The sequence below is a fragment of the Coregonus clupeaformis genome, chromosome 12, assembly GCF_020615455.1.
Source record: "Coregonus clupeaformis isolate EN_2021a chromosome 12, ASM2061545v1, whole genome shotgun sequence".
NCBI classification, from domain to species: domain Eukaryota; kingdom Metazoa; phylum Chordata; class Actinopteri; order Salmoniformes; family Salmonidae; genus Coregonus; species Coregonus clupeaformis.
In genome coordinates this window covers 50,082,995-50,107,595 of record NC_059203.1, presented here as the reverse complement: position 1 = coordinate 50,107,595, position 24,601 = coordinate 50,082,995, and the positions used below count along the sequence as shown (strand labels likewise).

Here is a 24,601-nt window from a genome sequence, read left to right as displayed (position 1 = left end):
GGGTTGAATAGTCTCTTAATGTATTTTAGCTTTCTCTAGGGAGATCCCAAACATCTTTAAAATAATAGAAACAGAACTTGTTCCCATTAGTGTTTTACTTTACAGGCAATTAAACAGCTACAAAATGGACATGCTGATAAAAGCATTCATTGGTTTCTTTGACATTTCTAGCATAAAATGGATCTACAACGTAGCCTACTGTGTGCGCACAAAATCTTAATGCCCACAAGAATTCACACACAATATACACTAACACACTGTAAAGGTTCACACGTTGCATGCTCTAATAGAGATCACTCAGGACAATGCAAAAGGCATTTATCATCCAGAGTTCAGAAGGTTAGACATTTACAGAATGACAGTAATTCATAAATGTAGCCGCTTCCCTGACCCAGAACATGAATGACAATAGTTATTCAGAATGTCTGTCAAATTGAAACAGGCTCTTTTTGGATTGTAGGCCCACACTCCCAGCTCAAAGTTGCAGGGGGTACTTCTAGCAGAGCACTACTTTCCTAATGGGGGTAAGTGAGGGCAAAAACCATACAGGTTGTTAAAGTAAAATATGCAGCTGCAGTGAGGATAGGTCGCTTGGGCTTGTCTGTACAAAGATGCAACATTTAGGCATTTAGTGAGGAATGAAATGTATGCTGCAAGTCCCAACAACAGTTATGTAAAACTCTCAAGACTGGAGTTAAGGTTACTGACCTAAATTGCATACAACTTTAACAAGCAGATGGGTGACTACAGTAGCTCTGTACACACAATGAACCCTTAAATGGGCAATCTGCAAATGCTACATCCATTTTTGGATTTATATGTACCCATTGTTTCTTGAAGAATATAACTTATTAATGCCTCATTAACTTAGTTCAACTGTTGTACCCTACCAGAACCCCAAATATATGCTAGTTTTACTCCAATGTTTGTAAACAAACACTATATGGCCTCACAACATGGTTAAAACTATAATTTTATATAATGGATGGTCAGTCCTTGCATCCATAGTTCCATATGAATTTGAGTGGTTACATTTATTCAGCCCCATGCCTCAGCTTTTTACCGAAACGGGTGGGGAACACACTTTGTTATTGTTTCAACTGCTGATTGCCCTTTTAAGCTGAAATTACCAAAAGACATTGAATAAAAAGTTTAAAAACAGCACAAAAAAAGGAGTTTGTATTTACAGCAATGCTCCTCTGCCATCACATTGTTTCGTCAAAAAGAAGACGTTACAAGTACATGGAATGCTAGCAGTGTTAGAAGAGGATGCGGAAAATGGGGAATGTCTCAGAGTACTTCCAAATCCTGAGCCATGTTGTGCTTGGAGAGGAGGAGCGCAGAGAGGGACCAGATATTTAGTTTACAGAGATGCCAGAGGAAAGAGAGATTGTCTGGCTCCACACAGTGCAGGCCTCTGTCTAGAGGATGGGGAAATCCTGGTGATATTCTGGGTGTGTGATATCACACCCACACCACCAAATTGACCCCATGGACTTGTATGTTTCTGTTTTTTTTTTTTAAAAGGCTCCCCTTTCCTCCAGCCCAGATGTGATGTAATCACAATGCCTGAATGAGGATGGGACAAGGGACTGGTGAGTCTGTGTTGGGCCTGCACGGTGGGAAGGGATGAGCTACTGGATCTTTCTAGATCACCTCCCTGTTGTTTCGAATTGCACAGCAGAGGACCATACTGAAGATCATACCAATGACCTGAGGAGAGAACAAAAACATCTATATTAGTAGGCTATAAGCTTGTAATACAGTTTTATGCAGTCTCATGTGTAACATATTGTAAATAATCATGAGTTACCATATGTAACATAATGTAATTTGTGCCAGTGTCAGTAAGATCCTTACCATTACTCCTGCTACACCAATCCCCACATATCCGATAATGTAGAGCTTTTCATTGAAAAAGCCCATTATTGCATTCAGACAGTCCTAGAAACACATAGCATATAGGATGTCACTTACAATACATTTATTCACTATTTCTTACAAAGTATATTAACCCTATGCTCTAAGCACAGCTAAAGGCACTACTGTACTATAACTAGCTTATAAAACTAGATTTTTCTTTTGTAATGTGAAATAAACACAACAGTAGGCCTACAGTAATGGCACTCAGTAGGGGACAAGCAGTAGGCCTATGGTAAAACAATGTTGTTTTTCAACATAGAGATAGAGGACTCATCTTTGTATCTGCCATTATAGCGTGTGACAGCATGGGTAGGGCCATTCCTACCATGCGGTGCCTTTTCTGTCCCCAGGAAATATCCCTTCTTGTTTAGTGTAAAATGTGGATTCCAAAAGGCTTGAAATATAAGCAGGTGTCCTTTACTTTAAATACACCAAAATATGGATCTTGAAAGGGCATTTTATGCATTTTGAACACTTTGTTTTCAGTGGATGTAGGCGTTTTTGCCATGTCCCCGGGTGTTATTCATCAACTTCCACGAGAAATATAAGCCATAATTATTTTAGTTAAATTATCTCTTATTAATAACGTTTTCATGATTATTGTATTTATTATTTTATTTAAGATTTTCTGTGTGTTCCTGATATCACGTTTACCCTGTTAATTTGTTGAAATTCTCAATTTAAGAAAACAACCCCTTTCTACAATGACACCACATTCAGGAAGCATCATAATTTATTTGGTGGGAAAACAATGGTGAAAAGCTAAATAAATATAAACTCTCTGTTGTATTTGTTGTTCCATGTTGTTAGTCTGTAGGTCCCACTCATACATTTCCACCCTGTTAGGCAAAATTATAGAGAAAATGTACCAAATTTCAAAATACTGTATGTTTGACAGAGAAGTGTTCGCCATTATGCTAGCTCAATCTTGTTCACTCACAGAGCTATCGCTAATTTATGTTCCAAATTTCCACCGTTAGGATTATGCACTTAACAGGTTGGAAAATGCACCAAAAGAAAGAATAAGTGCCTGACCAATATATTTTTCTGAAAGTCAAACATGTCCCTTTTCTGATAGAATTATATATATTTTTTAAGTCCCCTAAAGTCATGAGGTCCAAAAGCCATCGCATAGTATGAATGACCCGGCAGCACCAGAGGCAACCTCCATTTTGATGTAGTCAATTTTCTTCTTCACGATTGGCTGATACCTCCTGATGACCCGGTTGGACATGACTCCAACAGGGCAACCAGGAGGGATAGCCAATGAAGTTGGAAGTCCCACCCAGTTGACTAAATTAAAATGGTGGAAGCCCTCAATGGCGATGCCCATACTAATAAGGCCTTTTGGCCACTAGAGGCCTCTATCATTCTCTATGGTATGATACTGCACCAGGAGAGCACAAAGAAGAGTTGTACCTTTGTGTCTTCATCAGCATCAGGACACAAAGGCATGGAGACACCACAGCAATTCAGCTACGGCAAAAAAAACATAGGATATCAAAAATAAATATTGTATATCAAAACATAGAAATGGACAACATTGACAGTGTGACATGATCATGTACATATGAGAGCATAAATAAAAATGTAGTTTAACTCACAACAGTGTGGTAAATTTCAGCTACAGCAGTGCTGTTGGAATTTTCAGAATTATCTGAAATAGATTCACTATAGAACTGTTGAACATCGTTGATGATCTAAAACATAGATTAAGGATTAAACAGTCATTCAAATAAGTCAGAGATCGAGATTGCAGTATAAATAAGTGGTTGTCTTTAATTCACGTTTAATAAAATATCGGAACACTGATTGAAGTGGATATACCTTGTCTTTGCTCATGAATCCAAACACACCTGCAGCAACCTCTGCACCAAAGATGACAAGAAGGAAGGCAAAGAACTGCAAAACAGAGAGGGCAGTGGTATCTTAATTCATAGCCTAGCATACAGTATCCTGTACATATGGCCAGGAGATTTCCCTGGGTCAGTAAGAACTCAGGGCCTTCAGTATGCTTATACAGTCGCTAGTGAAAGTCTACATACCCCTTGCATAATCTTCACATTTTGTAGCCTTAAAATGTAATCTACAAAGACATGTAATATGATATTTATTTCAACCGTTCTACACAACCGACTCCACATTTTCAAAGTGAAATCAAAATGAAAGTATTGTTGTGGCAGCATCATGTTATCGGCAGGAACTGGGGAGTGTCAGGGTTAAAATAAATATGAAAGGAGCAAAGCCCAGGTAAAGAGTTAGAGGAAAATCCACCTCAGTCTTCTGAAAACCTAACCCTGGGATATAGTTCTTTTTTTCACTTAACAGTGAACTTCAAAATGCATACTATGTTCAGTTGAAGTCGGAAGTTTACATACACCTTAGCCAAATACATTTAAACTCAGTTTTTCACAATTCCTGCCATTTAATCCTAGTAAAAATTAGGATCACCACTTTATTTGAAGAATGTGAAATGTCAGAATAATAGTAGAGAGAGTGATTTATTTCAGCTTTTATTTCTTTCATCACATTCCCAGTGGGTCAGAAGTTTACATACACTCAATTAGTATTTGGTAGCATTGCCTTTAAATTGTTTAACTTGGGTCAAACGTTTTGGGTAGCCTTCCACAAGCTTCCCACAATAAGTTGGGTGAATTTTGGCCCATTCCTCCTGACAGAGCTGGTGTAACTGAGTCAGGTTTGTAGGCCTCCTTGCTCGCACACGCTTTTTCAGTTCTGCCCACAAACGTTCTATAGGATTGAGGTCAGGGCTTTGTGATGGCCACTCCAATACCTTGACTTTGTTGTCCTTAAGCCATTTTGCCACAACTTTGGAAGTATGCTTGGGGTCATTGTCCATTTGGAAGACCCATTTGCGACCAGGCTTAAACTTACTGACTGATGTCTTGAGATGTTGCTTCAATATATCCACATAATTTTCCTTCCTCATGATGCCATCTATTTTGTGAAGTGCACCAGACCCTCCTGCAGCAAAGCACCCCCACAGCATGATGCTGCCACCCCCGTGCTTCACGTTTGGGATGGTGTTCTTCGGCTTGCAAGCACCCCCTTTTTCCTCCAAACATAACGATGGTCATTATGGCCAAACAGTTCTATTTTTGTTTCATCAGACCAGAGGACATTTCTTTCTTTGTTATGGCGGTTTTGGAGCAGTGGCTTCTTCCTTGCTGAGTGGCCTTTCAGGTTACGTCGATATAGGACTTGTTTTACTGTGGATATAGATACTTTTGTACCTGTTTCCTCCAGCATCTTCACAAAGGTCCTTTGATGTTGTTCTGGGATTGATTTGCACTTTTCGCACCAATGTACGTTCATCTCTAGGAGACAGAACGTGTCTCCTTCCTGAGCGGTATGACGGCTCTGTGGTCCCATGGTGTTTATACTTGCGTACTATTGTTTGTACAGATGAACGTGGTACCTTCAGGCATTTGGATATTGCTCCCAAAGGTTTAACATTTTTTTTTCTGAGGTCTTGGCTGATTTCTTTTATTTTCCCATGATGTCAAGCAAAGAGGCACTGCGTTTGAAGGTAGGCCTTGAAATACATCCACAGGTACACCTCCATTTGACTCAAATGATGTCAATTAGCCTATCAGAAGATTCTAAAGCCATGACATCATTTTCTGGAATTTTCAAAGCTGTTTAAAGGCACAGTCAACTGGAATTGTGATACAGTGAATTCTAAGTGAAATAATCTGTCTGTAAACAATTGTTGGAAAAATTACTTGTGTCATGCACAAAGTAGATGTCCTAACAGACTTGCCAAAACGATAGTTTGGTAAGAAGAAATTTGTAAATGACTCCAACCTAAGTGTATGTAAACTTCCGACTTCAACTGTAATTACAAATCATGATGATTTTTTTATTTTTATTTCACCTTTATTTAACCAGGTAAGCCAGTTGAGAACAAGTTCTCATTTACAACTGCGACCTGGCCAAGATAAAGCAAAGCAGTGCGATAAAAACAACAACACAGAGTTACATATGGGGTAAACAAAACATAAAGTAAAAAATACAACAGAAAATATATATACAGTGTGTGCGAATGTAGTAAGTTATGGAGGTAAGGCAATAAATAGGCCATAGTGCAAAATAGTTACAATTTCGTATTAACACTGGAATGATAGATGTGCAAAAGATGATGTGCAAATAGAGATACTGGGGTGCAAATGAGCAAAATAAATAACAATATGGGGATGAGGTAGTTGGGGGGCTAATTTCAGAAAGGCTGTGTACAGGTGCAGTGATCGGTAAGCTGCTCTGACAACTGATGACACAACAGGTGGAACAGGTTATGATCTAATATGTACATTACATGAATGACCTTAGGTTATAGACACAACCTGAGGCTAGGCACCTAAGGTAAAACTCCTAGCAATTACCCACCAATGCAAGAAGACACTGTGACTCCTTCACAGCTCCACAGCAACCAAAGAATCCCACCAGCAACATGACCCCGCCTGCACCAATCAGGATGTACACAGCTGAGGAGTACATAGAGAGATACAGACAGACAGACAGACAGACAGACAGACAGAGACACATACAGATAAACAGAGAGAAAGAGAGAGCGAGAGAGCATTGAATCAACAGAGGTTGGCAGCATTAGGCAAGAGTGTTGCACATGGATACTACCATGCAGAAACACAATCTAACTACAAAGTAAAGTGTAGAAGTATCCAGTATGTAACACTATCTTCATGCTGACTTTCTGAACTGTAGGCTAAAATGAGTCACAGAGGGAAAATCCTAAAAGTGGTGAAAAGTCTCATCGTTAAAACAAGGTACTTTCCCACTTCAAAGTGCTCATTGCACATTATTCAAAGTTACTCTCGGTTGATTTGAATATATTTTACATACCCTGAATAGCAAAGTGTTGCTAAGGTAATCCAATGCTCCACTTTGCTGAATTTGCAGCAGTATATGTCTCTGAATATATGAGCGTTGTGTTGATGAGACAGATTACAGAGGCCTGTGGATGTCCTCATTAGCTGCTCCACCCCTGCCTGAGCAACAATACCACTCTCAACACAAGGAGCAGAGGAGAGACCATCATCACAGGTCAGGCCTAACAAAGACTCTGCTGGGGTAGCATCTGCTCTGAGACTGGTGTCACAGTCACCACAGCACTGTGGCTGGGATGGTGTCATCTCATCTCCCCTGTGATGTTCCCGCATGCCCCCCTCGGCCCAGCCCTCACTACCAGCCCTTCCCTGAGACAATGAAACAGTGCGACACTTAGATGATGATTCGGTAGAGTAATGGTACACCAGGGAAGTCCCCATGCTCAGTGTTTGGCTTAATCAACGACACAGGCGGCCTAATTAAACCACATGGGAGGTTGTTTTTGTTGTTTAAGAACAATAGACAGGAGGTGAAGTGAAGCGGTCTGCTGTGGCTGCACTCTGGCTGGGGGAGGAAACTGGAAACGAGAGGATTGGCTAAGCTCAAAGCTGATCACCTGCTTAGCGATGGAAAACATCATGAGACAAGACAGGCACCTTGCTTTACACAAACAAAAGCGGGCGACGTTGATAAAAGAGCCCTTCCATCCAAACACATGTACAGCTCCTTTTCAGTGTGTGCAATATCTAAGCATTTGCATTTCTGTGCTGCACCAACATTGGTGGAGGTTATTAATGGGCAATGCAAATATTTGAGCGTTTAGTGTGCAAATCGACTCATTCAGTAAGTACACTGCTCCCCATAGCCTTGTCTCAGCTTACACAGACACAGAAGCACAGAGGTGACATAATGGAAAGTGAATCATCAATAGGGAATGCTGCCTCCTTGCCCCTCTATGGTATCCCTGTCTAATTAGTATTGTCTCCTCAGTACAACTGCAATAAGGTAACCTTTCCCTCTCATATTGTTCTTATGCTGCCAATATAATATTTATCTTGTATCCAAGGCTCCCTTGGACTATGACAAAACATGATCAATCTTAGTGCTATGTTTTTGCCCAGACATGTGTAACGTCTCCACATTAAATGTGAACTGAAATTGATCAGAATACAAGGTTATGCATGTATTGTTTGTTACAACCAATACAGAAAGCCTTATTGGATACAATTTTGAGTTTGGTTTATGATTTATGTTGCTGCTGCTCTATTGCTACCATTTCATTACTAATCAAAGCTTTCATCTGATGCTTAATGGGCTTTGCTTTTTGCTGTGTGTTGGTCATCACACTCACTATCTGCATACTGCTTGCTTTTCTGCAGAAAAGTCTAGGGGTCAAAATATATATGTTACACGATTCCCAATCCTTGTTTTATATAGCACATCTGTTTCGGACAGGTGATTGTTATACATTGCCTGGACATTACCAAACTCAAAAGTCACTATGTTGGTAGTAGCTCTCTTTGTACCACATGGTTTGGATGCCCAGGCAAGAGCTGGTATGGCATTTGCATTGAAAGCCAAAAGGAACTTATAGTGTTATCATAGCCAGCTACATTGCATACATCATCCCATCAGTGATGACACACAAACCCAAAAAGCTTGGGCATGTACCCAGCTCTTCTTTTACTGCATTTAACTAGGATTTAATAGAAAAGCTGCCATCAGATGTCGATATCACAATGTGCAATGAATGATGCAATGAATGATGATATCATGACTCTCTGGCTAATGGGAGGGGTGGTCGCTAGGAGACAGTCGCCTCAGAGCCCACCGAATGAGCTACAGCACCCTGAGGGCAGCAGCCAACTGGGTGAAGGCATGGTAGAGTTGGTAAAGTGAGTCACCATTTTAATCACGCTCTAAATGGGAGTAACAAGATCAGGCTGCATTCTACTCATGTCCATGTAGGAGACCAATTGAGAGAGAGGATATTATATGGAACACCGATAATTAATACTGAACGTTGAGGTCACTTGAAACACAAGACAGAGTCTTGGAATACATATACAATGGCTAATATAGATTGTGACATGACATGGGGCATTGTGTGAATATGATGTTATTTAAAGTGTAGTTTGCATTTAACCGGATGCTCAGGAAAATGCCCCTCCATGCACTTTCTCTTCAATTAGCTTTTGTGGGAAATATGCGTTTGTTGTTGCAGAAATAAACCTATTATTATGTCCTACAAGGGGATGACCCGCAGGCGTTTTAGTGTAACTCACTAATATTAGAATAATCCATAAAAAAATGGTTCCTGTCAAAAAGGTTCCTGTCATAGCGTATATGTTCCTATGGGAAAGAAACAAGAACAGGTTAGATTGATGGGAAATGTTCCAACAAACACAAAGATACCCACCCATTAAATACTGTACTTCAAACGTATTCCTACCTAAGTAAACGTTGTAGGTAGCTAGGCCATGTTAAGTACAAGGATATGTGCAAAACATTTTTGAAACGTAGCATTTTGCTATGGCTACGTTGTGCTATACTGACCATGATGCTGGTAACAGTACAATAATTCCAATAGAACCAGTGGGGAGGGTGTTCAGCTGGTCTGGGGTCCTGGTCTGACTGTGGACTGGACTCACCTATAAAGAAGGTCTCGGGGGCTCCCTCTCCATTCAGGAGCTGGACTGTCTTTGGGTCAAACCTCAGCCATAATCCCACTGCCAACACCAACGAGCCACACAGCTGAGGAGCAGAAAATCACCAACCAAAAGGAACTTATAGTGTTATCATAGCCAGCTACATTGCAATATTTACTGCATAACATTTAGTGGAAATACATCAATCCTCAACATACCGGGAATATTCACTGAATAACAATGCAACACATTAGCAATCAACTAACACATTTTGCACAATATTGTATAGTTTACACAAATGTGTATTTTGTCATCATAAACCTTGACCTTTTTTAAAGCGTCATGTTGCATACTATAGATGTGAGATACTGTACAGACCGACTAGTGTCTATGAACATTGTCTAGTCTTGACCTGACCTTGAGATCAGGACATGGCACAGCATTGGTCCCCTTGAGAGCTTAAATAGAATAACCCATTGATTGAAACCCAGTAACACAAGGTGGTGTCACCCATGACTCCATGTGACTCTGTCACATGTACCATCTGGCCTTTTGTAAAGGCCTGGGCAGATACTCTTGGGCAGATACTCTTCAATAAAATGTTTTACTCTGAAAACAACAATGACCGTCAAACAGGCTGTTTTCATGAACATTCAGTATAAAAATAATTGACTTCACAACTAACATTGGCTACAGTGGTGTTTGTCAGACCATGAGACATCCCTAAAATCTGTCTGTAGCATTTACATTACATTTTAGTCATTTAGCAGACGCTCTTATCCAGAGCGACTTACAGTTAGTGCATACATTTTTCATACTGGTCCCCCGTGGGAAACGAACCCACAACCCTGGCGTTGCAAGCACCATGCTCTACCAACTGAGCTACAGGAGGAAAGATGAGAGAGACTCTTACGAGGGTGTTCTTCGTTTTTCTCCATGACTCCCACAAGCGGCACGGGACTTGTCTGAAGTCGGTACCGCCGATCTGCCAACTTTTGTCTGTAGTATCCAAACAGTTTGGGCTACACACTAATATAGCCCCTCTATGTTTTGCTCTTGGACGCCCACAAGCCTCGTCTGAAGGTAGCCCGGTACCAGGTAGAATAATGTATGGAAGTATACGTATAAGGAAATTGTTTAGTGCCAAAGAAAAGGAGTTAAATATGGGTAAAAAAAATATATAAATGTCCTGATCTCTCAGATATAGGACAGACACTTTAAAACTAACATTCTTTTAATTAATTTTTTGCCCATCTGTTTATCCATGTATGAATCTGGTATTCAATGCATTTCTATGGACTAATAGCAGTAAGGCCAAATTCAATGTTTCATCAATAAAACAATTACATGGTCCCGTGTAGCTCAGTTGGTAGAGCATGGCGTTTGCAACGCCAGGGTTGTGGGTTCGATTCCCACGGGGGGCCAGTATGAAAAAAAAAAAATTATGCACTCACAAACTTTAAGTCGCTCTGGATAAGAGCGTCTGTAAAATGCAAATATATTTTTTAAATACCTAAAGGGGTCCTACAATTCCAAATCAAATAGCTAACTGATACTTGGTATGACCATCTTAAAACCATTTCATATGTTAGCTTACTAGAACCATACACTACCCCCCCATTGGAACTGTACCCCAAACTGACGCTGTACATTTCTCCTGTCCACTACGACCCGCCCTCTTTGGCTCGTCTCATAACGCCCCTGCTTTTTGTCTCTTAACTGGGCACAAAAGGGCTGCTGTCTGACAAAGTGACACCACTCTTCCCAGACTTGCAAAAAGAAAGTCACATCACAGTGCCAACTTGTACGAGGGAGGGGGATAGGAAATATGGTGGGCCATCATAGCTACATTATGTTCGGAATGTAGCAACAAACTGTAGTTCTGCAAGACGTTCAGTAGGCTTATGCTATATGTATACACTGTAAAATATTTCCTGTAAAATGTACAATAACTTCCTGGCAGCGATTGGCCAAATGTGTACTGTAATATAATTTACAGTACCAAGTCATTTACTGTAATCTAATTTACAGTATAAATTACAATTACAGCATATTACTGTTATAACCCAGTGACATATTATCCAGTGTTCTTTACAAGTTATAATTTTTACATTTTGGTCACTTAGCGGGCACTCTTGTCCCTTAGCAACTTACAGTTGGTGCATTCAACCAAGGTTGATAAAAAAACACATAGGCCGATCATAGTCATAGCAAGTTAAATGTTTCTGTAACCGTTTATGAAAATGTTGTTGTAGTTAAGGATACACTGGTCTTCAAAATAATTATAATTACAACAAGATATCTTATGATCTCTGGATTGTGCCAATACATTACTGAGATATTGACGGGAACTTGATGCCAGCTTCCTTCCTGTAAGTTACTATAATGTCAAAGTAATGAAACACACTACAATACTGTAAAAGTGACTAATAAACTGTAAGAAATTACTTTTTTCACAGTATTTTACAAGGGATTGGAGCAAGCAGGTTGGCTGCTAGGCATTTGTATAGTACAGCATATTAATGAATACTATGCGTTTTAAATCACTTACAATTTTTGAGGCCTAAACAAAGGCTTCCAAACTGGTTGTGATTACAGGGTAAAACAGATCAAAGGGAAATGGTTAAATATTCAACCATTAAATGTTTAAGACCAGCTGCCACTCTGATCTGTCCCCTATATACAGTGGGGAGAACAAGTATTTGATACACTGCCGATTTTGCAGGTTTTCCTACTTACAAAGCATGTAGAGGTCTGTAATTTTTATCATAGGTACACTTCAACTGTGAGAGATGGAATCTAAAACAAAAATCCAGAAAATCACATTGTATGATTTTTAAGTAATTAATTTGCATTTTATTGCATGACATAAGTATTTGATCACCTACCAACCAGTAAGAATTCCGGCTCTCACAGACCTGTTCGTTTTCTTTATGAAGCCCTCCTGTTCTCCACTCATTACCTGTATTAACTGCACCTGTTTGAACTCGTTACCTGTATAAAAGACACCTGTCCACACACTCAATCAAACAGACTCCAACCTCTCCACAATGGCCAAGACCAGAGAGCTGTGTAAGGACATCAGGGATAAAATTGTAGACCTGCACAAGGCTGGGATGGGCTACAGGACAATAGGCAAGCAGCTTGGTGAGAAGGCAACAACTGTTGGCGCAATTATTAGAAAATGGAAGAAGTTCAAGATGACGGTCAATCAACCTCGGTCTGGGGCTCCATGCAACATCTCACCTGGTGGGGCATCAATGATCATGAGGAAGGTGAGGGATCAGCCCAGAACTACACAGCAGGACCTGGTCAATGACCTGAAAAGAGCTGGGACCACAGTCTCAAAGAAAACCATTAGTAACACACTACGCCGTCATGGATTAAAATCCTGCAGCGCCCCTGCTCAAGCCAGCGCATGTCCAGGCCCATCTGAAGTTTGCCAATGATCATCTGGATGATCCAGAGGAGGAATGGGAGAAGGTAATGTGGTCTGATGAGACAAAAATATAGCTTTTTGGTCTAAACTCCACTCGCCGTGTTTGGAGGAAGAAGAAGGATGAGTACAACCCCAAGAACACCATCCCAACCGTGAAGCATGGAGGTGGAAACATCATTATTTGGGGATGCTTTTCTGCAAAGGGGACAGGACGATTGCACCGTATTGAGGGGAGGATGGATGGGGCCATGTATCGCGAGATCTTGGCCAACAACCTCCTTCCCTCAGTAAGAGCATTGAAGATGGGTCGTGGTTGAGTCTTCCAGCATGACAATGACCCGAAACACACAGCCAGGGCAACTAAGGAGTGGCTCCGTAAGAAGCATCTCAAGGTCCTGGAGTGGCCTAGCCAGTCTCCAGACCTGAACCCAATAGAACATCTTTGGAGGGAGCTGAAAGTCCGTATTGCCCAGCGACAGCCCCGAAACCTGAAGGATCTGGAGAAGGTCTGTATGGAGGAGTGGGCCAAAATCCCTGCTACAGTGTGTACAAACCTGGTCAAGACCTACAGGAAACGTATGATCTCTGTAATTGCAAACAAAGGTTTCTGTACCAAATATTAAGTTCTGCTTTTCTGATGTATCAAATACTTATGTCATGCAATAAAATGCAAATTAATTACTTAAAAATCATACAATATGATTTTATGGATTTTTGTTTTAGATTCCATCTTTCACAGTTGAAGTGTACCTATGATAAAAATTACAGACTTCTACATGCTTCGTAAGTAGGAAAACCTGCAAAATCGGCAGTGTATCAAATACTTGTTCTCCCCACTGTACATGTAACTGTTGGAGAACCACTACCACATATCAGTTAAATTCGTACAACATTCTTACTAACGGGTGCAACAAATATAGCCTCTTACAAGACACACCTCAAAATATGTTAATGAGTCAGAAACATCAATACCATGCACTCACTATTAGTGATGTTATGTTTGATACTGGAGCTCTGATGTATGCGTCGAAATTGCTAACGTCTTGAATACACCTACAGCGTCATTGCTCTAAATGGTACGCAGCATCATCTGGATATGTGTGCAACAAAAGTTCAATATTCACCTTCTGCTACTATTTCTGTCAAGCTGTCTACACATATAATTTGATGCATGTTCGATAAATCCAACGTATGCACCACACAGAACACACTGCAACTGCCTCTGCAACGTAATGCTGCAAGGCACACACAGTGTTCCATTGGAAATTAATGTACTTCTGGTGTACCAAAACGCAATGACGCTGTTGGTGTGATCGAGGCGTAACTTCGAAGCAGTGCGCCAATGTGTGTATGACTTTATCAGAAGTACGTCATCAGCTTCGTTTGATCACGTGCTTTTTCAAACCATGTGTTGCAAAATGCGAGATCCCACTGATTTCACCTTGGTTCCAGTGCTTTGTTCGATTAAGCTGCTTTCAAACACCAACCTTAACTGCATAACGTACTTATACATATAGCTAGGATTTTGTACATGTAATTCACCTGACTGGTAGCTTAGAAGGTAGAGTAGGGGACATGAGGGTATGAGGTTGAATCCTGTTTAAAGCACACTAGTTTGAAAATACTTTTATGTGAAACCACACATTCTGCGCTCTTGTTCAAATAATTCATTTTATTTAGAATAAGCTTGTCTAAAGCATCCTAAATAATGCCATAGATTGAGTTTTGAAAAATAGTAAACTTGAAGGCAAAAAAGGGAGGATGTAAGATGCAATCCAACTGATTGTAGGCTATTAAAGCCAATGACTTACTGCTGTGCCACGGAGTTTTGATGAAATCAGTGGAGAAAAAACCCCCGCTATCTGATAATCACACGTTGCTATTTATTGCTGACCAGCAGATGTAACAGTGTGCATTGCGAACGGATAATGAAGCTCAGAGTAATGAACCTATTTTCGACACAATTGGCTGGAAAAACTCAATGTTTCAGGAAGCTTTGTTTCCCATCACTACTCACTAGTGTTCAAAAGGTTTCCAAAAAATGCAGTACAGTACTGTATTCTGAATTACAGTAAATTACTGCCAGCAGTTAATGTAAATTTTCAGGACAAGGTTTGTAGAATTCGTTAAATACAGTATATTACTGTATCCTGTGGATGTACAGCATTCTCACTCACCAGTGTATCAAATACAGCCTCTTACAAAGCAAGCCCTAAAATATGTTAATCTGCAGAGACTCGTTCCCCGCCCACAATACTTTCCCACAATGCACCATAATGAATTCTCTAAAACACATTTGTAGTATTTATTGTGCATTCTACAGTGTTTTACTGTTGAAATTAGAGAAACTTCATACAGTGTAAATCACAACAGTGTCTACCGCAAACTATGCATACTGCTGTAATAGCTGTTGAAATTGTACAATTGCATAAACCATTACATTAATATTTAAATAACATTTTATGTGGAGGTTAATTCACACTTTGTGTTGACAATAAACATGAAGTTCAGTCAGTCCAGTTAAGGACTGTGACCTCAGAATCTCAAATACAGATGTAATAATCCTGCTGCAACAGGATTTGAACATTTAGTTCATTAGTCCAGTTGCTTGGTCAGTGGTAAGGCTATAAACGAGACAAAAATAGTCTACTTCAAAAGTGCAATACTGTTAATATAACCAAGTGTTAGTGCGGGTTTTCAGTAAATGTACGTAAATCATGAAGCTCATACGCAAATTCTCAACAAAAGAGTGATCAAACTAAAATCATACCATCTGTATCTGGAGGGAGGCGAGTCGTGGTTAAATGAGTTATCATGAGAACATGTCCTTGAAGTCATGTAATATAACGTGTGTGTGCGTGCGTGGTTTGGTAAGAATGTTCTATCTCAGCCATCAAATAAGAGAATACGATTATATTTGGTAACAACATGCTTCCGTGAAAATGAGTTACGTTGATAAAAATCCGACAACAATAGAAGAAATTAACTTTCCCTCCGGACCGGGAGAAGAATAGAAATGAATCGGCTACAGCAGCGTGAGAGATGCACTTGCTGCAAAAAGCATCTGCAATGTATGAAGAGTCACTATAAATCACGATCAATTCTGCACACATGCAACGATGTTTATGATTGAATAAATGTATATTAATGGATCGGTAGTAGGATCAACACTTACCCAGAATATGAAGTTGAAAACTAAAAGGAGATATTTCACGCATTTCATCCCACCTTGCACTTTACTCATGATTCTATGAATCCGTCTCTAATACGACCAATAAAATTATGACAATAAGACAGTGAGACTTTGTTCTACATGTGGGTTGGAAATGACTGGTCTTTGACATCAACAATAGTCTACAAACCGCGCTGCAATCTCAAAATGACAACATTGGAGAAGCTTTACACTCGTTGTAGGACCGCCCATTTCCGTCATTGGTTTATGAGTGGTACAAATTAATCAGATGGCAAAAATGCGAAGACATTTTGTTCATCAGTCACTATTGACAAAATAGTTTGTTGAACAAGTTTTGATACATAAGAAATATTGGTGGTATTGAATTTCCACCAAATATATGATTGTAAAATAATACAATGTGCTAGCATATGATTCAGAGATACTGGGTGAAAATCTAAATCAAACCACATTTTATTGGTCGCATCGCATACACATATTTAGCAGATGTTACTTGTGGGTGTAGCGAAATGCTTATGTTCCTAGCTCCAACAGTGCAGTAATATCTAACAATACAAAACAATACAAAACAATACACGTAAATATAAAAAGTAAAATAATGGAATTAAGAAATATAGAAATATTAGGACGAGTAATGTCAGAGTCTGGAATATATATATATATATATATATATATATATGACGTTATGGACAGGATATGGATAGAATATGTAGTATATCTGTAGAATATGTGGGGTAGAATAGTATATGTACAGTAATAGTTATATAGGATAGACCTTGACTACATTTACATTTACATTTACATTTACGTCATTTAGCAGACGCTCTTATCCAGAGCGACTTACAAATTGGTGCATTCACCTTATGACAGAATAAGACTATGACTAGACTATGACTAGAATACAGTATGTACATATGAAGTGGGTAAAACAGTATGTAAACATTATTAAAGAGACCAGTGTTCAATGACTCTATGTACATAGGGCAGCAGTCTCTAAGGTGCAGGGTTGAGGACCGGGTGGTAGCCGGTTAGTGACAGTGACTAAAGTTCAGGCCAGGGTACTGGGCAGAGGCTGACTAGTGGTGACTATTTAACAGTCTGATGGCCTTCAGATAGAAGCTGTTTTTCAGTCTCTTGGTCCCAGCTTTGATGCACCTGCACTGACCCCGCCTTGTAGATGGTAATGGGGTGAACAGGCCATGGCTCGGGTGGCTGAGGTCCTTGATGATCTTCTTGGCCTTCCTGTGACACCAGGTGCCGTAAATGTCCTGGAGGACAGGCAGTGTACCCCAAATGATAAGTTGGGCAAACCACACCACCCTCTGCAGAGCCCTGCGGTTGCGGACAATGCAGTTATTATAACCGCGATCGATAAAAGACAGTACTGCGCAGCCGTCTTCATCGACTTGGCCAAGGCTTTCGACTCTGTCAACCACCGCATTCTAATTGGCAGACTAAATAGCCTTGGTCTCTCAAATGACTGCCTCGCCTGGTTCACCAACTACTTCTCAGATAGAGTTCAATGTGTCAAATCGGAGGGCCTGTTGTCTGGACCTCTGGCAGTCTCTATGGGGGTGCCACAGGGTTCAATTCTCGGGCTGACTCTATTCTCTGTGTATATCAATGATGTTGCTCTTGCTGCTGGTGATGCTCGGATCAACCTCTATGCGGACGACACCATTTTGTATACATCTGGCCCTTCATTGGACACTGTGTTAACAAACCTCCAAACGAGCTTCAACGCCATACAACACTCCTTCCGTAGCCTCCAACTGCTCTTAAACACTAGTAAAACTAAATGCATGCTCTTCAACCGAACGCTGCTTGCACCCGCCCACCCGACTAGAATCACTACTCTCGGCGGGTCTGACCTAGAGTATGTGGACAACTACAAATACCTAGGTGTCTGGTTAGACTGTAAACTCTCCTTCCAGACTCACATTAAGCAACTCCAATCAAAAGTTAGATCTAGAATCGGCTTCCTATTTCGCAACAAAGCCTCCTTCACTCATGCTGCCAAACATGACCTCGTAAAACGGACTATCCTACTGATCCTTGACTTCGGCGATGTCATTTACAAAATAGCCTCCAACACTCTACTCAGCAAATTGGATGTAGTCTATCACAGTGCCATCCGTTTTGTCACCAAAGCCCTGTATACTACCCACCATTGTGACCTGTACGCTCTTGTTGGCAGGCCCTCACTACATATTCGTCGCCAAACCCACTGGCTCCAGGTCATCTATAAATCACTGCTAGGCAAATCCTTGTCTTATCTTAGCTCACTGGTCACCATAGCAATACCCACCCGTAGTCTGCGCTCCAGCAGGTATATCTCACTGGTCATCCCCAAAGCCAACACCTCCTTTGGCCACCATTCCTTCCAGTTTTCTGCTGCCAATGACTGGAACGAACTGCAAAAATCTCTGAAGCTGGAGACTCTTATCTCCCTCACTAACTTTAGGCGTCAGTTGTCAGAGCAGCTTACCGATCACTGCACCTGTACACAGCCCATCTGTAATTAGCCCATCCAACTACCTCATCCCCATATTGTTATTTATTTTGCTAATTTGCACCCCAGTATCTCTATTTGCACATCATCTTTTGCACATCTATCATTCCAGTGTTAATACGAAATTGTAACTATTTTGCACTATGGCCTATTTATTGCCTTACCTCCATAATTTACTACATTCGCACACACTGTATATATATTTTCTGTTGTATTTTTGACTTCATGTTTTGTTTATAATATAAAAATCTGCCATTTAGCAGACGCTTTTATCCAAAGCGACTTACAGTCATGCGTGCATAATTTTTTTTTGTGTATGGGTGGTCCCGAGGATCGAACCCACTACCCTGGCATTACAAGCGCCATGCTCTACCAGCTGAGCTACAGAGGACCACTGTTTACCCCATATGTAACTCTGTGTTGTTGTTTTTATTGCACTGCTTTGCTTTCTCTGGGCCAGGTCGCAGTTGTAAATGAGAACTTGTTCTCAACTGGCTTACCTGGTTAAATAAAGGTGAAAAAAATAAATAAAAGAGTTGCTGTACCAGGCGGTGATACAGCACTACAGGATGTTCTCAATGGTGCATCTGTAGACGTTTGTGAGGGTCGTAGGGGCCAAGACACATTTATTTAGCCTCCTGAGGTTTAAGAGGCACTGTTGCGCCTTCTTCACACAGCTGTCTGTGTGGATGGACCATTTCAGATTGTCAGTGATGTGTACGTCAAGGAACTTGAAGCTTTTCACCAGTGGTGTACTACTTAAGTCGATTTTTTGGGTATCTGTACTTTACTTTACTATTTATATTTTTGACAACTTTTACTTTAACTTCACTACATTTCTAAAGAAAATAATGTTCTTTTTATTCCTTACATTTTCCCTGACACCCAAAAGTCCTCGTTATATTTTGAATGCTTAGCAGGACAGGAAAATGGTCCAATTCACACACGTATCAAGTGAACATCCCTGGTCGTCCCTACTGCCTCTGATCTGGCAGAGTCACTAAACACACATGCTTAGTTTGTAAATGATGTCTGAGTGTTGGAGTGTGCCGATGTCTATCTGTAAATAAAAAAATTAACAAGAAAATGGTGCCGTCTGGTTTGCTTAATATAAGGAATTTGAAATGATTTATAATTGTACTTTTACTTTTGAAACTTAAGTATATTTGAGCAATTACATTTACTTTCGATACTTAAGTATATTTAAAACCAAATACTTTTAGATTTTTACTCAAGTAGTATTTTACTGGGTGACTTTCACTTTTACTTGAGTTATTTTCTATTAAGCTTTCTCTTTACTTTTACTCAAGTATGACAATTGGGTACTTTTCCCCAAACTGCTTTTCACCTTCTCCACTGCGGCCCCGTCGATGTGGATGGAGGCGTGCTCCCGCTACTGTCTCCTGAAGTCCACGATCAGCTCCTTTGATTTGTTGACGTTGAGGGAGAGGTTATTTTCCTGGCACCATTCTGCCAGGGCCCTCACCTCCTCCCTGTAGGCTGTCTCATCATTGTTGGTAATCAGGCCTACCATTGTTATGTCGTCTGTAAACTTGATGATTGAGTTGGAGATGTGCATGGCCACGTAGTCACGGGTGAACATGGAGTACAGGAGGGGGCTGAGCACGCACCCTTGTGGGGCCCCTGTGTTGAGGATCAGCGTAGTGGAGGTGTTGTTTCCCACCTTCACCACCGGGGGGCGGCCCGTCAGGAAGTCCAGTACCCAGTTGCACAGTGCGGGGTTCAGACCCAGGGCCCGAGCTTAATGATGAGCTTGGAGGGTACTATGATGTTGAAGGCTGAGCTGTAGTCAATTAACAGCATTCTTACATAGGTATTCCTCTTGTCCAGAGGGAGCAAGACGTCATGCCCGTGATGTGGCTGGTTTTCCCTTTATAATCAATTATTGTCTGGAGTCCCTGTCACATACGTCTCGTGTCTGAGCCATTGAATTGCGATTCCACTTTGTCTCTTTACTGACCTTTTGCCTGTTTGATTGCCTTACGGAGGGCATAACTGGACTGTTTGTACTCGTCCATGTTCACAGTCACCTTGCCGTGTTTACGTCTAATGCTGCCATCTATCCAGTGGCGACCCGTCATTCAGAGCCCCACCAGTTTTGAGCCCCACCTGTTGAGCTATAAAAAAAAAAAATAATGGCCTGTTTTGTATATTATTTTGGCATTAATACCGGTCACATATCAGTTTGCAAACAATGTAAAAAAATATATATATGTTTTGCTTTCTTGAGTAAGGCAGCTCCAAAATGCAGGTGTTTCCGCCTAGGTCAGTGCTTTCTGTGGTGGTGTGGCAGCCAGTGGAAAATACGGAACGTAGGTATTGGTAATGTTCTCTAGTTGCGCCGTGATTGGCTCAGTGTTCTGTCACTCAGGGGGACACTACGTCACCTAAAAGTCTACGGGGAGAGCTCGAAAAATCAAGCTCCTTGGGTGCTGCCATAGATTTACATTAGAAGTGCCCATCCAAGAAGGCTCAAGGTCATTGGCTACAGATAAAATAACGTCAAATCACGTTATATCTACCGTAGCTTTGATTGGACTGATCATGTCAACGTCATACTTTCAAAATCTTAGCTAGCAAGCTAGACAAGGAGTCATCATCATGAATCAAGTCGACAATCTACTGGCAAATCCTTTTCAATCCTTGTCATATGAAGATAAATTATAGATAAAACGTATCGGTGCTCATCGGCCATTGGACATTACACAACAAGTTGGAAATCGCAAATTCAACAATGAGTGGTTTGGAAGGAATCCCTGGCTAACTGCAAGCGTTCAAAGCAATCACTATCCTGCTACTCAGTGGAGTGGGTGTGTGGTCGAAGTGTGTGTTTAAGGGTCTCTTTTCCAAGCTTAAAAGGATAAACATTCATATACAACACCATGGGCCAGAAAAGGTTGAATCCAGCATGACCTCTGCCACGTTCAAAACAACTGAAAACTTGGAACTGGGAAATCTCAGACTTCACAGTGAGTTCAAGACAACTGGGAATTCTGAAAAAAACGAGCTACGACTGGGAAAATACATTTTTAACAGTCATTCAACTCGGAATTCCAAGTCGGGAACTCGGGCCTCTTTCTAGAGTTCCGACCTGAAGATCACTGACGTCATGATTCGACCTTGTTTTTTTCAGAGTTCCCAGTTGTCTTGAAAGCACCATAAATCCAATCCAGAGAATGCCAGACTTTGATGACAAAGTTTGATGACAAAATTTGCCCACAAGAAGGATCGCCGCGCCACCTTCCTGTTCATGTGAGCACAGAACATCAAGGTGAGTCCAAAAATGTATTGTATGCTGCTGCATAATGATGTAATATGCCAGGGAGATATGTATACTGTAGCTAAGAAAGTAATACTAAGTGTATGTTGTGTAGTAAGCTGTTAGTAGCCCATGTGCCTCACCCTAATAATTTGGTCCCTTTTCCCCTCATAACTTAGCCTACTGTTCTGACTTGGTGGTGCACATGTAGCCTATAGCCAGTTTTAGAGAAATGTAATCATTGAATATTGTAAGAGCTTTCATTGTCTGCTTATATGCCCCCTTTATTTATCCTACGGTTCTGACTTGGTGTACAGGGAGAGTACTGTAAGAACGGCCCACGTTCTGAATTCTGTTGCTGTACATTTCAAAAGTGCTGAACAAATAGTTATATTGACTACGTCTGTCCTAGCTCGCTCATTAATGTCTTAATTGAAATTACGGATTGCCTCTTATCCGCTCGTCGTTCCCTTATGCCATAGTTTGTACATCTCAATTGTCAGTAGAAACCACATTTGTTTAAGCAAGTCAGCCATATCAGCTATGTTTTTTAAAAAAGGCAGTAAATGAGGCTGAATGAACTGTTTCGCTGCCAGACAAGGCTCCGCTGATAGCCAGGTGTAGCGGTGGTAAGGATTCACTCCATGGTGCTGAAAAGAAAGCTCTGCTGTTGGGACAGCTTTAGGTAGGCCCTAACAGTTTGTGGGCACCGTTTGTACCCGTTATAGTGCAATTCATGTATTGTTTAGTGTTGTGTTGTGTTGTATAGTGGCTTTGCTGGCATGCATCTACCAAGATTTACATTCTAAAATCGCCACTGCATCTATCCACGGTTATTGGTTTGGATAGGTTGTCATCGTCACAGTAGGAACAACATCCCCTATGCATGTCCTAATGAACTCAGTCACCGAGTCAATGTTATTCTCAGAGGCAACCCGCAAAATATCCCAGTCCGCGTGATCAAAACTGCCATATCATTGTTTAATTCAGCCAAATGATATATATATATATATATATATATATATATATATATATATATATATATATATATATATATATATATTTTATTTTTTACAGTTAAGTTATCTTTTGTTTTCTTTTCATTGTAAGACTAGGAGAGGAACTCTAAACTTGTATTCTTTGGGTCTCTTGTCCATGGGTATGAAGGAGGTCAAGCAGTTGTGGCAGTGAAGGTCAAAGCTACAGTATCTCTGCTCACTTTGTTTTGACTGTGTGTTGGTTGAAAGGAGGTAAACAGTGACCCCTTCTGGCTCTGTGTCAGAATGGCTGCTTTCTCCAACTAGCCTGTGGATCAAAAAACTTAAACATTGTATTTCTCTCTGGTGAAGGACATGACAAATAACTGAAGCATTTATATTGGGTCATTACATAATGGTCAAATCCCTGTTTGACAAATATTTTTGAAACTAAATGTTTGTTGTTTTTCAACTAGGAATAGTTCCTGGTTATTAAATGTAACTAGCTGGTAAAGAAATGTTAGACATTTAGCAGACGCTCTTATCCAGAGCGACTTACAGTTAGTGAGTGCATACATTTTCATACTGGCCGTGGGAAACAAACCCACAACCCTGGCGTTGCAAGCGCCATGCTCTACCAACTGAGCTACAGGAGAAATCATGCATAGAGATTGTTGGTTTAACATTACTACTCTGAGAGGAGTTTGTGTTTGTCTTTACCTGTCCTTTTTCCATGACCAGAATCGTACCAGCGGTCTATGACAGTATGAATGGGATGGGCGATGGTCAGTGTAGTGCAGTCATTGAACTGTAGGGAGATTGTAGATCATCTTAAAGAACACCAGAGGGGAGTGTGGACATGTGGTTTACTTTCCACTATTCAATGTTGGCAAACCTTGTTTCAGGGTTTGGCTCTTCTTCAACTTTAAAACATCCCTTAAAAGGTCAGCCTTTCAAATATCACAGTGAAATAAAAATGCATTTGTGTGTGTATTTGAAATTAAGCGCAGTAGGCATGCTATTCGTCCAAATACAGTGTTAATAATAGATGTGGGAAACTGGGAGTTGCAATCGAGACAGCATTGGTTGTAGAACTATGGGTCAAAAATAGTAGTTTCAGATACATATTACTAGCCAATACGTCCTTGGTCTATACTTTGTCTGCATTCTTCACCAGCATGCCACTTAGGTTATGTAAACAAACACATCACCTCTACTTCCTCTGGAATTAACAGAACAAGGGCTCTGAAAACTACTCAGAAACAGTTGTGTACAGGTAATGGGACAAAAATGCTGGTCTGCTCTTATATTTCTGGCTTTGGGATCAAAGTATACTGTCTAACTATGACTTCTGTAAACTCTCAGACTGTAGATCAGTGTTCTTCAGTCCTAGTCCCAGGAAACCCACATGTATGCATGTTTTTGTTCCAGACAATAATTAAACTTGATTCAAAAAAGTGTTCCAAAAGGGTTCTTTGGCTGTCCCCATTGGAGAACCCTTTTTGGTTCCAGGTAAAACCCTTTTTGGTTCAATGTAGAACCATTTTGGGTTCCATGTAGAACCCTCTTTGAAAGGGTTCTACATGGAACCCAAAATGGTTCTACTTGGAACCAAAAGTGTTCTACCTGGAACCAACAAGGGTTCTTCAAAGGGTTCTCCTATGGGGACAGCTGAAGAATGCTTTTAGGTTCTAGATAGCACCTTTTTTTCTAAGAGTGTAATCATGGGCTTCATGATTAGTTGGACACATTGAACCAGGTGT

At 40.6% G+C, this 24,601-nt stretch overlaps 1 protein-coding gene across 1 annotated transcript; it reads right to left on the bottom strand.

Annotated features, from left to right (window-relative positions):
• Nucleotides 1-1,037: 1,037 nt before the first annotated feature.
• LOC121578365 (CD9 antigen) lies at nucleotides 1,038-16,289 on the bottom strand. Its single transcript, XM_041892707.1, has 8 exons — nucleotides 16,052-16,289; nucleotides 9,441-9,543; nucleotides 6,331-6,428; nucleotides 3,751-3,825; nucleotides 3,528-3,623; nucleotides 3,343-3,399; nucleotides 1,861-1,944; nucleotides 1,038-1,713 (listed from the first exon to the last, which is right to left on the bottom strand). Exons 1-8 carry the CDS (start codon nucleotides 16,118-16,120, stop codon nucleotides 1,648-1,650), a joined length of 648 nt encoding a protein of 215 aa, XP_041748641.1. The 5' UTR covers nucleotides 16,121-16,289; the 3' UTR covers nucleotides 1,038-1,647.
• Between the last annotated feature and the right edge of the window lie 8,312 nt (nucleotides 16,290-24,601).

Bases quoted from the DNA above. Each gene is read 5' to 3' on its own strand.
- LOC121578365 (XM_041892707.1), bottom strand. From the start codon at position 16,120: ATGAGTAAAGTGCAAGGTGGGATGAAATGCGTGAAATATCTCCTTTTA. The intron at 3,624-3,750 runs GTATATCCACTT...TCTATGTTTTAG, and splicing joins GATTCATGAGCAAAGACAAG to ATCATCAACGATGTTCAACA. The intron at 1,714-1,860 runs GTAAGGATCTTA...TTCTCTCCTCAG, and splicing joins TTGGTGTAGCAGGAGTAATG to GTCATTGGTATGATCTTCAG.